Genomic DNA, 16,349 nt, shown 5'->3' with positions numbered 1-16,349 from the left:
GGTAAAGGAAAACAGTAAACACTTTAATCTGAAAAGATATTTATTTTGAGAACTTCCAACTTGCACATTGTACAAAAAATTGACAAATTCAGCAAAAACCCTATAAAACGTTTTTTCCCTAACATATTAACATTATAATTTTAAAAAGGGTAAGCATTAAGAAAACCAAAAACAGGCACATTTGTTCCAGTCTGTCTGCAGTAAAGTGTGATTAAAAATCCCTGTCATGTTGAGGTATTAAACTGCAAACTTTGGTAATGTGAGAAAGAGACAACCCATTCACAAAAGTAAGCCTTCTTGGTGTCATGTATAATAAATGAAATGTTTCATTACAAAAAAAAAAAGTCAGAATTGGTTATTCTCCATTTCCAGGTAGAAATGCAGTGAAAACAAACATAGAGAAGTCATGTTACCATAATACACCTAGCATTAGGAGGAAACCTGAAAGTTTGCAAATCCATGCTAATCATATACAGCTACAGTGTTATATTTTACCCAAAGAATAAAATCCGGTTGGCAAGTTTAAACAATTCAGTGCTTATAAAAAAGTATATGGTGATTCAGAGCCCAGTCTTTCAGAAAAGGACAAAAGGCACTTAAGAATGGCTTTAGTATATTCCACAATGGCATTTCTGGATAGAAGACAGCACCTGGCTGAACAAATAGTTCCATAATAAGAGAGAAGTCCAACTGAGGTAGTACTTCATATTGCTCCAACTACTTGGCTATAATGCAAGCAGCTTTATTTTTTGATACACAAGATTAGCAGGAAATGGCTTTTGATAGTTTGTCAAATGTATAAAAAAAGTTCTTTGAAAATAGTAAATACCCACTTGTGGTAATAAATCATAAGCCAGGTACCCTCTTGTACAAGCTGAGCATAAAAATGCTGCCAAGGCGATGCACAAATCTACCTTTATGGCCAAATCCACAAACTTTGAAGATTGTTCTAGCAACCAAGCCATTTGGGGGAAATTTAAGGAGAGAAGGGAAAAAAACGGAGGGGTGGAGGGCACTCCGAGAACTTTCACAATTATTAGCAGCCTTACCGGAAGCATTTTGTGAGTCCATTAAAAAAGTCTGTGCTGATGAATGGTAGGTTTCAGGAAAAGAAAAAAAAAATGCCACATTTAGAACAAAAACAAAACCCACAAACATACACAAGGAGATTCCTCGAAGTTTATAGTTTCTTTTTTTAAAGAAGGAAGACTTTAAGCTTTTTTTTTTTTTTTTTTTTAGGGTCTGGGAGAATAGAGAGACTACTTTTTTAAATTAAGCCCATTGAGAACCCATTAATAAGTTTGAACAAAAGAAAATTAGAAGTGCTTTACAAAATCACCGTCCATTGCCATATCCAGGAAAGAGCTGAGTTAGGATGGTCTGCAGTGTTTCATTCACTTGCATGGTATAGTTTTTGCCGAGATCATAGCGACAGGCTGGACAACTGTACACCTCAGCTTTGAAGGATCTATCCAAGCAATCCTGGTGGGAAAAAAAAGAAAGTTAAGAAATACAAGTATGCAATTTAGCTTACTCTACTAGCCCTCACTGGAGAATAAGATGCCTTTTATGACCTAGTCCACACAGGTATTGACTGGAACCAGGAACGGCCAAGAACAACGCAAGGCAGGCAACTGGAGACAAGACAGTTTTTCTTACATGCAATAGCGTTCTTCTTGGAGAGTCCTGGGCACAGTATTTAAGTATATGGTGTGGATGTTTCATACAATTACACTACTAAAGATCAAGAATTCCCCTGCAACTGTTTAAGACAGACAGAGTTTCTGCCAAAAGACTTCACAGCGTTCCTCAGAAAGGAAGCAAAGAAAACCATGCACTCTGCAACACTATCAATGTAACCATCCATCAATGTAACCTAGCACTATTACTCTACCAGCAGAGAGCTTCCCTTGCTGCCTTTTAAAGAAGTCTGATAACAGCAATACCATAGTCAAACTTTAAGGCACAGACTTTTCTATGCCAAATAATTTTTACCAAGTCATCATATATAAACCTGACTAATGATAAAAGACTAACTTCTGGCAAAAAAAAAAAAAAAAATTTCTCTCACATCGCTAAATAGTTCTGTCAAGGCTTGCTGCTCAGCTGCTACACTGTATACTTCTACCAACTACTCACCTTGCACACGTTATGTTGGCATACAGTGGTGACTGGCCGAAATACAACCTCCTGACAGCAAATACACAGGAAGGCCTCTTCAACTTTATTTAGAAATTTCTGTAAAGAGAACATTTGAATCAACTTACTGCTATTACCCTCTGAAAGAACATCAGACAGTGACCGTAAGACACACCCAAAAGAGCTGTAAAATGCAAAGGATTTTTTCGGCCATCATCAAGTTTTTTCCACACAGTTGAAGGAGAAAAAAGAAAAGTCACATTAACAAGCTCCTATCTTTTTAACTGACCTCAAGTACAGTGCTATAACATTATGCCGTGGATGCCTACACTGGAGATAGAAGAAGAAAAAAAAAAAAAAAAGATAGAGTTCTGAGGCTATTTCTCCATGCAGCCAAGAGGTTTAGGTCTAACAATAGTACAATAATCAATTGCCAATATTTCTGGAATAAAAAGCATGATCTACCGGTCCATCTTTTAGAGCTTCTAGTACTTCATTCCACAGTTTTTCATTGGCTTCATCACTTTTTATAAGAGATTTTTGCTGAGATGTCAGCTTGTATGGCTCAACTTTCGTTTTCTTGGGAGTCCCTGTAGGAGAGGTAATGAGTTTTTCCTCTCCACCTGAAAGAAAATGTGACTTCTTAAATGAACAAACAAAAAGCAACCACGAAAGATTAACTAAGTAAAAAAACACAAAAACCTACAAGGCTTGCTATATTCACTTGCCTACTCCACAAACCTGCTGATTTCCTTTTCCTCTTTCCTTTCCCTGGGGTATCAAACTCATCATCTCCATTATTTTCTTTTTCCTTATCTTTGTTTGCAACAGCTTCCAAATACCCTTCAGGATACTACAGGAAAAACAAAACAAAAAGCATCCAATGCAAACGTGCCAATTCAGAGAATCACAGACTATTACAGGTTGGAAAGATGACTTTTGGAGGTCATCTAGTCCAGCCTCTTGCTCAAAGCAGGTCTAACATCAGAGTTAACTTCTCAGACTTCTCATCCCATCACTAGAGTATTATAAAGTTAAACAAGAAGTCAGGTTCTTGGACAATACCTTACTACATTGAAAGAGAGCAAACTGAAATAGATTCTTTTAATAAGGAAAAAAGAATAAATGGGCTAGCACTTACTGATAACCCAAGATGCCAGGAACGTACGTCTGTTACAAATTGGAACTTCCTTTGCTTCAGCAGTTCTTTTTGTTTGTTTTGTTAAAGTGATAAATCTGTGGCTACAAACAGTATTAACAAGCCCTGCTCAAGTCTGCTAGCTTATTTCAGTCTGAAGTTGTAAATATTTTTCTCTTCTCACTAACTTGTGCATTTGAAACTAACAGCAGAATTTAATCATTCTGCTGCTAATGTAAAAATCAAAATAGAATGCTAGCTCAGTCAACTTTAAGTTACATTCACTGTGTAGTCTAGGTAGTAAAACATAGCTTAGTAAAATGAGTATTAAGTTCTGCCAATTCGTATCGTATTTATTCTCAATAAATTGAGAATGGTTCCAGTTTTCATAATCTGTTGTCCTCTCATGCTTTCCTACAAACCTAATCCTGAAGAGGAAAACAAACAAACAAAATAGGAGTGGCACTTTCAGGAATCAAAAGGTAGGCATTAATTAAAATTAAAAGAACCCCACACATTTACTACTTCTTCCCTGCCCTGCTCTTGCAAAGCACTTATTCAGACTAAAAATTCAGTACAAGAAGGTGAGTTCTGTCTCTTTAGCCTCCTGATGTAAAAAGAAAACAAACAACCCAGAAGACTGAACACACTTGTGCCTCCCTCAGTCTAAGGGGGACTATTCTAATTCTTAGTTTCTTACATAAGGCAAAGTAGATCATCCTCAACAAGAATGCGTAATAGAAAAATTCCTGCTAGGTATCGAGTCCAAAGGAAACATGACAGCGTTCCAAAAGAGTACCTGCATCGTTAAGCCAAGCTTTTTCATCCTGTCCTTTCCTTCTTTGGTCCAAGGAGCAGGTTCTTCATCATCTCTCCTAAGTAAATAGCGCCACACTAAAAATCCCGATTTCCCTGTCTCAGGCCAGTATTTTACCACCTAAAAAACAGCCAGATATAAGTCCACTAGAAACTATAAAGCCTCCTTTACCATTAACTAAATTATCCTTTCCTGTTTCAGTAGGAGAATTCAAATCCTTCTTACCTTATATATTCCATCATATCTGTTCCCCTCCACTGGAGCATATTTGCTATGTTTGCCTCCTTTTACATTCCTCACCACTCGGACGGGCTTTCCAGCTCTCCAGTCCTTGGCTTCAGCTCCATTTTTGTCATTGATGGGGGCACTGCAGTTCAGAGCCAGCGCTCTATAAGAGAAAGGTGATTAAACATGATGTATTTACCAGACAGACCGCTTCAGAATCAGAGGGAGGATAAAGCAAACAACAGCATGTGTGGTAATCCAACTAATAATAAGTAAAAGATTTAACTACGCTGTGTTGTTCAGAGTAACACACTGCTACAGTTGAGTACCAATTATTACAAAGAGCAGCAGTGTACTGGTATTGTATTGAACCATAGCATGGCCCGCCAAAAAAACGGAAGCTACCACCACTTCGCGGGTACAAAAGAAGCCCTTGCTGAATTTCATCTGAGGAAAGAATGCAGCCAGTCTTTTGTTTTGTTTTGTTTTAAATAATACTTTCAAGTATCTTATATAACAATAGGAATTATGGAGATAACTATTAAGCCTCCTTACTAGCGACTGTATTTTAAATATGCAGATTGCTCGTTATATCGCCCAATGTAATTGCATGGACCACCTTCTCCACACAAAAACACACTTATCTGTAAAAAGTAATAGTTTACAAACAAACCAGCCAACCAAAAGAACATGCTTAGCTTTTCCAAGTTTAATTTAGAACTTATAAGTGAGCTGGTCTCTCAAGATGGCTCACAGACAAAGGGTTGCAAAGGTCTTCAGGAGAGAACAGGAAAACCTCTACGCTAATTTCTCTCTGTTTCTTAGATTTCAGTCAACATTAACGTAAGACTCATCCCATTTACAATTCTGCTTCATTTACCGTGTGCTAGAAGAAACACTTCCATTGCACAACTGATCTACAGCCTACAGTGCAGCAGAAACTTAACTTTGAAATTTTTTCTGCTTAGCTGGTTTCTGTTGACATGAACTGGATAAACAGTTCTGCAGGCTGACAGATTGCCACTACTAAGTTTAAGAATGGAGTGTAACTGTTGCCAACCTGTTCATATTGGTGAGTTTTTGATCACAAGACTGTTCTGCTGTACGTTTGTTTCCAGAAAGATCACGACCTCCGCTCCCTGTATACGTGAAGGAATTTCCATGATCCTGAAAGATATATGGATTGTTTCAACACATTCACAAAATAATTCAAAACAAAGCATGAGAAGAGTCCTTCCATCTGGTAGCTTTAACACAGTATTCTGAAATAGGAAAAACGATTCCTCTATTTAACTCTCCCAGACTCCGTTTGCCTATGGTCCTCTCTTATATTGCCAACAAGAACGCGGAAAAGTCAGAGTGACAACGTTGCCTCATCATAAACCTTAACAGTGCAGAGAGAACTCTGCCAAGATAGCAGCACGCCACTCACACAGAATCTGCTTGCAAGTGCACGGCATGTTCTAGATAACGTAACTTATGTCTCAGTACTTGCACCACCACATGGCCTTGTAACGCAGAATTAAGACCTGCAACAGCAATCCAGATATTTTTTTCACATGTGTGGCCATCTGTTTTCCATGAGATCTAAAGGGCTTTTGGGGGACGAAGGAGGGCGGTAGTAACACACTGGTGATCTCTAAGAAGAATGAGCAGTAATCCCTGGTAAAGTCTAGTAAGGGTTAGGTTTGGCTAGCAAAGCTGACAGGTATATTCAAAAGTAGCACTTCTGTCCCTAGTTTTGTGCTTAACACTCTTCTGACACAGGAAGATCCAGCAAAATATACAGCAAGATTCTCTGTTCAAACTGTGGATGAAATGAGAGCCTGAGAAGGCAGCTAAGGATTCCTGGATTAAGAGCTGACACGTTAAACGTTAGAGCTGACAGGTTAGAAGTTAAACTAAATTCAGCTGATCTCGTTTCTCAGGTTGGCACATGCTGCTGGATTGCAGTTTTCCTTTGCCTTAGTTTTATTCTGAAGAACCTAAGCATCATCAGGATGGGGAAACATCCGATGCCGAATGTAAAAAGTAATTAAGAACAAGTCCTTGTTTTAACTACAAGTAGTTAGCCTGGCGCTCAAACATAAATATGCAAGATTCACTTACTATGTCATCTTCGTAGCCTCCTGCCAGCACCAGAGAATAGGCACCATCATTGCTTCTGCCATGTATACCTGCTACGTGGGGCCTGTGAACACCAGATTCGCTCACCTGGGGGAGGAGAGAAAAAAAAGTAGGAGTTTGCTAGGCAACTGCTCTCAAGAGGCTAGCTACGATCAACGTGACTACCTGTTGGTCTTGGAACTAAATTAAGTAACAGCACTCTCTCACATTTGTTTTAAATATATTACAGGGTCAAACTGCGTCCTCGCCACTGTCCTCCAAAAAAACTCCAGGAGAAAACAGAAAAAGAAAACACTTTTCAAAAATAATTATTTGGGTGTTTCAGTACGTTGAACACATGGAAAGCTTTCTAATGTGAGATTAGAAATTTGGGTCTTTCTCACCTAGATTGCTTAATACAAAAAAAAAAAAGGAATTTTGGAACACTGCAGATATTGCTGAAATGCTTGCATAAGGGGATAGCTTTTAAAAGATTTAAAATAGTAACCTTCATTTAACACTGGAAAGACAAGATCTAGCTAGTTCATTGCTCATTCTTCCCCAGCTTACCTTATAGGATGAAAAAACCCTTTTCTTTCATATATCCAAACCCCTGAGGGAGACCCTCACCAACAGAACAAGTTGGGAGATATTACACATCTCCAAGACAAAATACTGTAAACAAACATGTTTAGTTTGCAGGGGGTTGAGTCACGGAAAAGCATAAAAAACCTTGAAATGCCAGCACAAGGCAACATTAGTTTTGGAACACTTGATCTAGACAAAGACAGAATTCTTTCCTTTCTGCATGTACACCTCCAGTGACACGTGCTTGGAGATAAGAGCTTCAGGTTTCCCATAAAAGACTTCTATCAATCCCATTTTCCCTTCCAGTGGCTCATTCCAGGACTCAGCTTCATACCTGAACTCTGAACTTCCACATGGTGCCAACTGGAATCCCAGGAATTGGTCCATAGTGGTTAGAGGGGACAATGGTACATTCCCTTGTGCGACCAACACATGCCATACCCTGTTTCAAAGAGCAAGACCAATCAGCCAAAAATTATGAGGAACTAACATACGCTATTCTTCACAACAAAAACAGCGACTTTTAAACTGACCTTTCCCCAGTCTCTCCGTGAAGATGAATTAGCAGATGCCATCTTTTGTTTCTTTTTACTTTCTTTTAATTTCTCTCCCGCTAAAACCACCTCACTTGCATCATTTCGACATTCAGGGCAATACCTAAAGTCACCAGTCAATGAAAATTAACTAGTAGCAAAACCTTAAAGTAAAAGAGAATTCCTCAAAGTATACTGAGTTATAATGTAACAAGTTTTCCCTTTGAAACTAGACAGGACAATGAAGCATTCCATACTGGAATTAGATCTGTATTAGCTAGCGTCCTTGCACGATCTTCCAAGCTACTGGAGATCAGTCAGAAAAATCAGCTGTGTCAAAGATAGTATAAAATGCTGAAAGAGGACACATGGAAGAAAACCTACTATGGTCGTTTTCGACCAAAGGCCTGTGGACTACCTGTAAGGGACCCATAAAAAAACAGTTACAGGAGTTAAGCCTACTGGCATGTTTGCATTTGGTCTAGAGGTGTCCGCAGTTCTCTTGAAAAAAGCATTCGAGTCCCCACATTGAAACAAAATTTGATAGCCGTTGCCTTAAAAACAGGTTTTCACTAGGCTGATGTTCAAAGAAAGCTATGAAGTCCTATTAAAAAAAGAAAAGTAAAACCAAACAAGAATATGGAACAGGAACACACCTCTTCACCTCGTAAAGTCACAATATCGCCACCTAAGGGTAGCATTAAAACCTCTAGACCTCACTTGCTGCTCATGATCTACATGCTAATGGTGATACCACCCGCACACGTGTAACTTACCAATCCTCATCATCTGGTATACTACTAAGGGGAGGGTTGAGGCAGTAGATGTGGAAAGCCATATCACACTCATCACACATTAGCTGTTTATCTGGATCTTGTTTACCTCCACAGACATGGCAAGCACAAATTCTGCAGGTCTTGTTTGGGTTGTCCTTACAAGATTTACACACAGGTCCATTCTGCCCTGTTAGCAAAAAGAAACCACAGTCGTCTCCAAACTCCAGAAAACGCTATGCTATATGACAAATAGTTGAAGGAGTCACAATTGCAAGTGTTTTAGAACTCTTAGTCTTTGAGGGGATCAAATGACTGTTAGCAGAAAAATCACAAGATAAGACTGTTTTACATACAAGACCTATGTAACGAACTCACGTTTTAATGGACTGGCACTGATTGGGCAAGCACTGCCTGGTTCTTCAATTTTATAAATTTCATCCACAAATGTAATTCTGCAGTCATTCAAGGAATCACCAGCATCCCTGCAAGGGGAAGTTTATAAATGTCACAAAAGATCAGACTCCGAAAACATAATATAGCATGAACTCACAGCTGCACGTGTACATCAATAACGCAAATTGGTCTAGTATTAGTTCTGTATCACAAGAAACCTCTGTTATAGCATCACATGATCTAGGACAATGGCATGACAGCATCACCATGAAACAAATAGCGTTCGTGCCATTTAAAAAAGCGTACCCCTTCTCACCCTAACGAGAATCCATACATTCACAGCATTCAAATTATCCTTAGTAACTGTACTCCCCCCCTCCGCAAAGAGCTCATATTTATTCTTTTAAAATTTTTAATTACAATGTCAAAATAATTGCAGCAAGAGGAACCACGGAAGTCCACTTTTAACTGCAACTTAAGACTTTTCTTTTTTTTTTTTTTATTTCTTGTCCTGAAATTGAGCATCCCTTATATGTTGTCTCTTTTTCCCTTTAGAAGGGAACGATAATAACTTTTCACCATTATTATAAAGTGAAGTTTTTTCCTACGATAGCATATCTAGCACATCAAATAAATTCACTGTAATATTTTAAAACCATTACGGACAGTAAAGCTAACACAGTGGACAATTCTCCTCCTCCTAGTGAACACAGGACTTTGGTGTTGAAGCCAACCTCCCTCCTCCCAAAAAACATACATGCACAGTAGTATGGACTGAACTTAAACTAACAGGGAAATTAAAAACAAGCAGAACAGGTGTTCCAGTCTAGGGTGTGCTTTCCATCCTCCCTGCAGCATGCGAGTCCACAGATGAAGAGGTCCCACGATTCCTTACAATCTCCAATTCCTCCAATGGAGATTAATCAAAACTGCAGAACTACAAAGTCAATCACCCAAAAAGGGTAGTCCAGCCCCTCATCTCTAGCAAGCAATTATGTCACATCATTTTTGTTGCATCATTTCTTCCAGCGGTGTCACTCATCAGATCTCATGAGAGCATGAGCAGAGTTAGGGAGTTCAATTGTGGAACACTGCATCCATGTTCTCAGAACTGCTTACCCAAGTAAAATCCTTGCATTTATCTCCTTGATCATTTTCGTTTCCCGTTTTTGCAGAATCTCAGCGTCATACCAAAATCCTCTCTCTTTTGGTTCATCAGGATTATAGTTGACCATCACCACCTGTCCTACTTCTAGCTGGTGCCACTTCAAAACAGTCCGTGCACGAGCACGTACATCTTTCGAACTCAGTTCTACAACTCCATTCTCTGGATAGCTTTTAGGATACAAGGGGTCATGGAGGGGCAGAAAAGAAAAATTGGATTTGACATCAGAAGTCGTTATAAGTGATAGATTACGTCTAGACAGGTCAATTTAAGAACCGATGCTACACAACATACAAGAATATTGCTGAGAACATAATCTCCTTCTCCCCAACAGTCACAGCCAGAATCAGGCAGTCTAACTTTTTTCATACCGTAACCCTTCTAAAACTTGGGTAATTGCATCTCATAGTCTAACAACATTATTTTAGCCCACGTTTGTCTTACAATTAGTAGGGCTCAGTAACGTATTCACTGTGTCAGCCCGCTACTGTTTCACCTTAGGGATCTCTACAGTCAAATTCCACATCAACGCACTATCTAGATGACTTTATGAGCTAAGAAAGTAACAAAACTCACTCTTCGTATTTCACGTGATATATTACATCTTCTTCAGGAATGGTTGTCTGCTGATCAGGCTCTGCACAACTACCAGCCGACTCATTTGCAGTTTTTTTTCTGGTCACATTTACAACCTGGGCTTCAAACCATGCTCCCATATTCATATCTCGAGCATCAACCAAGTCATTGATCTACACAAAGCAAAGTATGCAGCTCACCAAAACGGATTTCCAAATTAAGCATTGATTTTCTAAACTACTTGAAGATTTAACCATCTCAAGAAACTCGCCGCTATCAAGATATTTAACTGACGATCTTAAAAGTAAAGATTTCCTTTGCCTTCCTGATTCATTTGTGTACCCCTACATTCTTCTCAGATTGAGCCTCTAAGGCTAAAAATCCATTTTAGAGCAACATGCACAGATAGCTTTGCCATCTAGTAAAACCATTCTTATTTAGTCTGTAACAGACTTTCAAAACTGTCCATCTTGCTCATAGTCTGGCAAAGACTTCACTAGATCTGTAATAAAGTCTACTGAAACAGACGAGTAAAACGGTTCTGAACAGCTGGTTGAGATTTTCTTTTGTTTTACTTTAGTCATTCAAGAAAGTTTTAGCTTTGACAGATCCAGAGACTCTAAATTAAAATACTGGGAAAAATTTCAAAAATCAAAGTGACTACTTCAAATATTAAAAAAATAACATATTATAGTTTTAATATAAAGGATAAAATGAAAAATAAGGTATTTTGACTCAAAGTATTGCATTTAGTCAGTTTGCGAGCTGGTTGGGGTTTTTTTGGTTTTCGGAAGGAAATGTGTTTTGGGATCCCCCTCCTTAAAGAAAAACACAATTAGGGCATGAAAGGTTTTCAAAAATCTGCAACTAGGGAAGAACATTTGCCTTTGCAAGGTGCTGTCTTAAGTAATCTTCATTTTTCAGTAACTCACCTTATAGAGGCCAAACCCCGGGTCAGCCCAGTCAGGCTGTGCGGCTGTGCTGGGCTGTCCCTCCAGTTCTATAGCACCTTCTCCATTGTGAGAGTTTTTGTCAGATTCACTTTGGCCTGAGCCACAGCCAGAGTCTGTGTCTGAGAGTTCAGAATCCTTTTCCTTACTGACAGAAGGAAGCACTGCTGGGCTTTGTCTGACCAAGAGTTGAACAATATCATTCAATCCAACGCTGTAATCGAAAAGGGAGTGACCGTCTTCCATCTACGATGAAAGCATCAGAGTAACCCGGTTATTTAATTCAGCTGAGATTTTCCAATTCAAAACCACCCATCATGCTGTAACTGCTTATGTGCTAAGCGAGACCACATTGCTTGAAAACCATTAAAAACCAAGTAACTTGGCAGTTCTTCAGCAACACAGAGCGTTAAGAGATTTTTCTTACTATTTAAAATACTCTTTATTCAAAGGACTTGGATTTACAGCCTAGAGAAACAGACCATCCGTGCTACAATACAATTGCTAGCCAGGTTAAGCCACTGTGTTCTTTGAAACCTGAAAAGGTGTGCAATACATTCCCTAGAACTAACAATTCTGGGAAGAAGGACAGAGACCTACGCACTCCTATCAAGATTTAAAGGTAAGTTCACATTACTATGAACTCTAATGGAAATTCTTTCACCCTTAATTCATATAAATTCCATAGTATGAACAAAATGCAAACTCGTCTTTACACTGTAGTTGTGTACATATTCCAGATTATTGTTAAAACATTGTTCTGATAAATGCAACATGATGTGGGAGTCAAAGGATTAGTTAATCACCTATTTTTCTCTGGGCAAGCATGCAATTTTTCCATTCAAAGTAAAATCAAAAAAAGATTCAATTCAACTTGAAACTGCCTAATCGCTTTTTAGCGTAGCCAGGCATGTCCTAATTTCACACCCTCTCTAACTTTAAGAGTATATTTTACAAGTCTGGCATCATATGTAGTCAAATCAAGATCCTGCCCTTGCAAATAGCACTAGAAGTACAGATGACCAAATAGGTGTCTCATAATTACCTTTCAAGAACTCTCAGGAGCACCATTTTAGAGTTACAATACAGTACTCGAGACTGCAGTGCATTTAGAAGTTCAGACAAGCTTCACCACATATTTAAGGTCTGACTAAGAAATTATACAGGAAATGATCATCCCTTTCCAGGCCAAACCACCAGAAAAAGCAACCCCCAGAGCTTTGTTCTCTATCAGTGGGAAACAGAGTAAAACCACAAAAATTTACACTTCACAGGAATCACTATGATAATTCAATTCTGATTTATGGCATAAAATGGCTATGGAACAATCCCTGGAAATCTGACTGTACAGGAAGCGATCTGGACTTTTTCTGCTTTAGAGATGAATACTCATTAATTCTTCTTAAGAAAAAAGACAACGATATCACAAACATTATATCGCTATCAATAACAGTCAATACCAAAGAACACAAGTAACAACAGGTGCAAACAGAAATGGAAAAGCAGACTGCAAACAGGACATGAAACCACAGGAGTTCAAAGGACTGTCTGAGAGAAGTACTGGCAGTTGAGAATGTACCTCTGAAGAGAGTCTTTTTTTTTTTTTTTTTTTTTTAAATTAAAGAAGTATTTTCCTGACATCTTTTTATAACGGCAACTAACAAAAATGGGAATGTTTCTAATGATTCAAAAAGTCAGGCTAAGCCCTAATGGCGTAGCAGAGGGATTATGACTAAAAGAGGTTGAATAAATGTTTCTGTCTAAAAAATCACGCCTAAACTAAGAACCACTGGTATTATACTAAGAGGAATTGTCTTTGTAAAGCGCTTCTTTAGAAAAAGCTATTATTTCTGCTGAAAAAGTTTTTGATCTTAATTACTTGCAGTGACTTCAGCATAAGCAGGGTGGACAGCTGGTCAGTACCCAGGACCAGGCCTCCCATATCACTTTATGGGCAACCACAAAAGGTGCAACTGCTGCACCCGAACGTGCACCCAAGTCATTACCTCATTTCTATTGTGTTGGCGAGGAACTACAAGCTCTTCAGAAATGCTACGGATCTGTTCATGCACAAGTCTCTGCTACCTTGTTATTTTTACTACTACTGGTACCCAAGCTTGCCAGATTAAAGCTAGCCCCAATATCCATATTCTACAGTCATGCCTGCTAATTATAACATATATCTAGCTCTAATATTGCTAGGCTGGAGAGAAAGATGAGGAAAAGTGACTGGAAGAAGTTGTTTAACCCCTTCCATCTCACAGTATCTCAACTGCAGTCGAAAGTAGCCCACTCTTTCTAAAAATGAATTTCCAAACACTGCACAAACAACCACTGGTTCAGAAATGTCTTATCCTATGGTTTAGCAGTGCAATACTACGCAGCATAGAGGACACGTACGTGAAAACAGTTTCAGTTAACTTTAATACTAATTTAGGTACGAGTATTAACTTACGCATAAGAAGAAAAAAAATAGTCATTGTACAACTACAGGAGTAAACGTACTGCTGCAAACATAACATGCTACTGAGTTACTCGTGATTTTACACACTAAGACAAGTTTCGTACCAAACGAGATTTCCATTTAAGAGCAGAAGAACTTCAAAGTCACGAGTCGCTATCTCAATTTATGCAAATAAAGATCCTGACTCCCAGGAAACTCTCTACAGCCGTCAAAACAATAAAGTTTCGAAGGCTTGAAAACTCTTCCCTTAACAGCCCATTAGATCGGAAAGCTCCGAGTAAAACCTGAACTTCCACAGATTTCATGCGGCTTTGCAAACGCAGAGAGCAAAGGAGCGCGCTAACCGGGCGAAAAGCGAAGGGGAGAAGGCACCGGCGGCGGGAGAAGCCGAGGAACCGGGGAGGCTCCGGGGGGGGGGGGGGGGGCAGGCGGCGCGGGGCGCACCGTTAGCCGAGCCCCCCCCCCCCCCACCCCGAGCGGCCCCCGCCCGCGCGCCGCGCTCACTAGATGGCAGCAAAACACGCAGATTTCACGCAAAAGAAAGAAAGAAAGAAAGAAAGTTCCTGCAGTCGCAGCGGGCGGCCGCGAGCCGCGGGGTGGGGGGGAGGGCGGCGGGCGCGGCCCGGGGCTGTCACGGCCGCCCGGCGGTACCTGCTTGCCGCGGTAGAAGAGGCGCTGCCGCTGGGGCTCGACGCCGAAGACCTCGTGTATCCGCAGGCGCAGCCCCTCCACCTTGGTGAGCTTGGAGAGCGAGTCCACGCGGTGGGTCTCCTTCCCGTCCATGGTGCGCACCTGGATCCACATGGCGGCGGTCCTGCCCACAGAGAAAGCGCGGGCCGCGCGGCGGCTGAGGACAGCGGCCCGCCGGCAGCTCCGCTCCCCTCACGGCGCTGCCCCCGTGCCGAGACGAACCGCCCCCACCCGTCGCCGCCGCCGCCTCAGGAGCTCGCGCGGTCCGGTCCGGTCTAGTCCGGTCCGGTCCGGTCCGGCCCGGCGGGGCCCGCGGCGACGCTCGCGCTCCGGGCACCGAATCAATGAGACCGCTCAACCTACCCCCGCGTCTCCCCCCCCCCCTCCCCGGGCCCCGTCTCGCTGCCAGGCCCGCCAGCCGGCCGGCCCGCCCGCGCTTCGTCCCCGCCTCATTGGCCGTCAGCCCGGCCGGTTCCGCCACCCATTGGCTACTTACGCCTTCGCCCCGCCCCCCGCCGGCGCCTAACGGCTTTGGTTGCGCCCGTGCCTCTCTGCCGCCTCGCGGGCGGGCGGCGCGCGCCAACTGTATCTCGCGCCACAATTGAAACGCTCCGGCCGCCCTCCTTCGGCGGGTCTCGCGCGACTATGCAAATGAGAGGGGAGAGAAGGGGGGGCGGCCTTAAAGGGGCAGCGCCGCCGGGAGCCGGGGGGCGCCGCGCGGGCCGCCGCCGCGGGGTCCGGCAGCGCCCGCACCCGCCGAGCCGAGCCGAGCCCCGGGCGGCGCCCGGCTGGCAACCGCCGCCGGCGGGGTGGGGGGAACCCGGGAAAAAGGAGGGGGCCGCCGCGGGTGTCAATTGCCCCCCCGAAAGACCGGCGGGGCGCCCGCTCGGGGCGGGGGGGGGCGCCGGCACCGGAGGGCGCGTCCCGGGGCGCCGGGAGGAGGAGGAGGAGGAGGAGGAGGAAGGGGGGGGTCGCCCCGTGGAGGCGGGAAGCCCCGCGGGGCGGGCGGGCGGCAGCTGTCACCAGCCCGGGCGGGCGGGCGGACGCTCCCCCCGGGGCCGGGCAGGGCAGCGCCGTCGGGGTGCGGCGGCGGGACTCACCCGTGGCGCTGGAGGCCGGTGCCGCGCTGCGCCCCGCCGCCGCCGCTCCCCGGGCTTTGGAGTTTGGCGCGGAAAAGCCCCGTGCGCGGCGCGCTCCCGCCCATTGGCCGCCGCTGGCGGGAACGAGCGCGGCGCGGCGGGGCGGGGCGGGGCCGGGCCGCCCGCGGCTCCCCGGCAGCGCGGGGCCCGGGCGGCGGCGGCGGCGGCGGGCGGGGGGGTCCCCGGGCCGGGCTGCCCCCACCTCCGCCCGCACCGTCCGCGCATCGCGCCCCTCTATCCCGCTGCAGGGCGGGGGAGGGGGGCTGGAAATAATTAATAATGATACATGTCTTTAAAAAGCACCGTCGCCCGCGGGCAGCCGCATCCCCGGCCTCGCCGCTCCTCCGGGAGCGTTTTCGAGTGGCTTCGGCGAATCCAAGCAAAAGCCGCACGAAACTGATGGGAGTTCGGGGTGGGGGCGGCTGAACCCCCCTCCCCGTTCCCCCCCCCCCGAAAAGCCGCCTTTCCGACCCGCGTTGTCGCCTGGGAGGCCGCGGCCGAACACGCGCATCCGGCTCCTCGTCTCTCGCCGGGGCTCTCGGCCCTGCTGTAGCGCGAATAGTAAGAGGCCTCCAAACGTTCGTTAGTCTGAGAGCTCCTGAACCCCGAATCTACCCCAAATCTTAATTTAAAAAAAAAAAAAATCTCTC

General features: G+C 43.5%; 1 protein-coding gene across 4 annotated transcripts in view; it reads right to left on the bottom strand.

Moving 5' to 3' along the window:
* Positions 1 to 19: 19 nt before the first annotated feature.
* Positions 20 to 16,349, bottom strand: part of UHRF1 (ubiquitin like with PHD and ring finger domains 1) — a 35,637-nt gene continuing 19,307 nt past the window's right edge. For 2 of the 4 annotated variants that reach the window (XM_068919987.1, XM_068919988.1), the window contains 16 exons: positions 14,522 to 14,684; positions 11,389 to 11,652; positions 10,457 to 10,629; positions 9,835 to 10,050; positions 8,698 to 8,804; positions 8,323 to 8,509; positions 7,547 to 7,670; positions 7,348 to 7,455; positions 6,429 to 6,533; positions 5,380 to 5,486; positions 4,320 to 4,482; positions 4,077 to 4,214; positions 2,881 to 2,992; positions 2,605 to 2,762; positions 2,140 to 2,238; positions 26 to 1,482 (listed from right to left, as the gene is read on the bottom strand). In XM_068919987.1, coding sequence (XP_068776088.1) covers positions 1,336 to 1,482; positions 2,140 to 2,238; positions 2,605 to 2,762; positions 2,881 to 2,992; positions 4,077 to 4,214; positions 4,320 to 4,482; positions 5,380 to 5,486; positions 6,429 to 6,533; positions 7,348 to 7,455; positions 7,547 to 7,670; positions 8,323 to 8,509; positions 8,698 to 8,804; positions 9,835 to 10,050; positions 10,457 to 10,629; positions 11,389 to 11,652; positions 14,522 to 14,674 — 2,361 coding nt within the window. In that variant the 5' untranslated portion in view covers positions 14,675 to 14,684 and the 3' untranslated portion in view covers positions 26 to 1,335. Of the gene's footprint in view, positions 1,483 to 2,139; positions 2,239 to 2,604; positions 2,763 to 2,880; positions 2,993 to 4,076; positions 4,215 to 4,319; positions 4,483 to 5,379; positions 5,487 to 6,428; positions 6,534 to 7,347; positions 7,456 to 7,546; positions 7,671 to 8,322; positions 8,510 to 8,697; positions 8,805 to 9,834; positions 10,051 to 10,456; positions 10,630 to 11,388; positions 11,653 to 14,521; positions 14,685 to 15,056; positions 15,204 to 15,660; positions 15,785 to 16,349 lie in introns of those variants that run through there. The other 2 variants (XM_068919986.1, XM_068919985.1) reach the window with 2 other exon arrangements.

Source organism: Struthio camelus, chromosome 26 (assembly GCF_040807025.1).
Source record: "Struthio camelus isolate bStrCam1 chromosome 26, bStrCam1.hap1, whole genome shotgun sequence".
Taxonomy (NCBI): domain Eukaryota; kingdom Metazoa; phylum Chordata; class Aves; order Struthioniformes; family Struthionidae; genus Struthio; species Struthio camelus.
The sequence above is the reverse complement of the archived record's forward strand: the minus strand, read 5'-3'. Positions and strand labels throughout refer to the sequence as shown.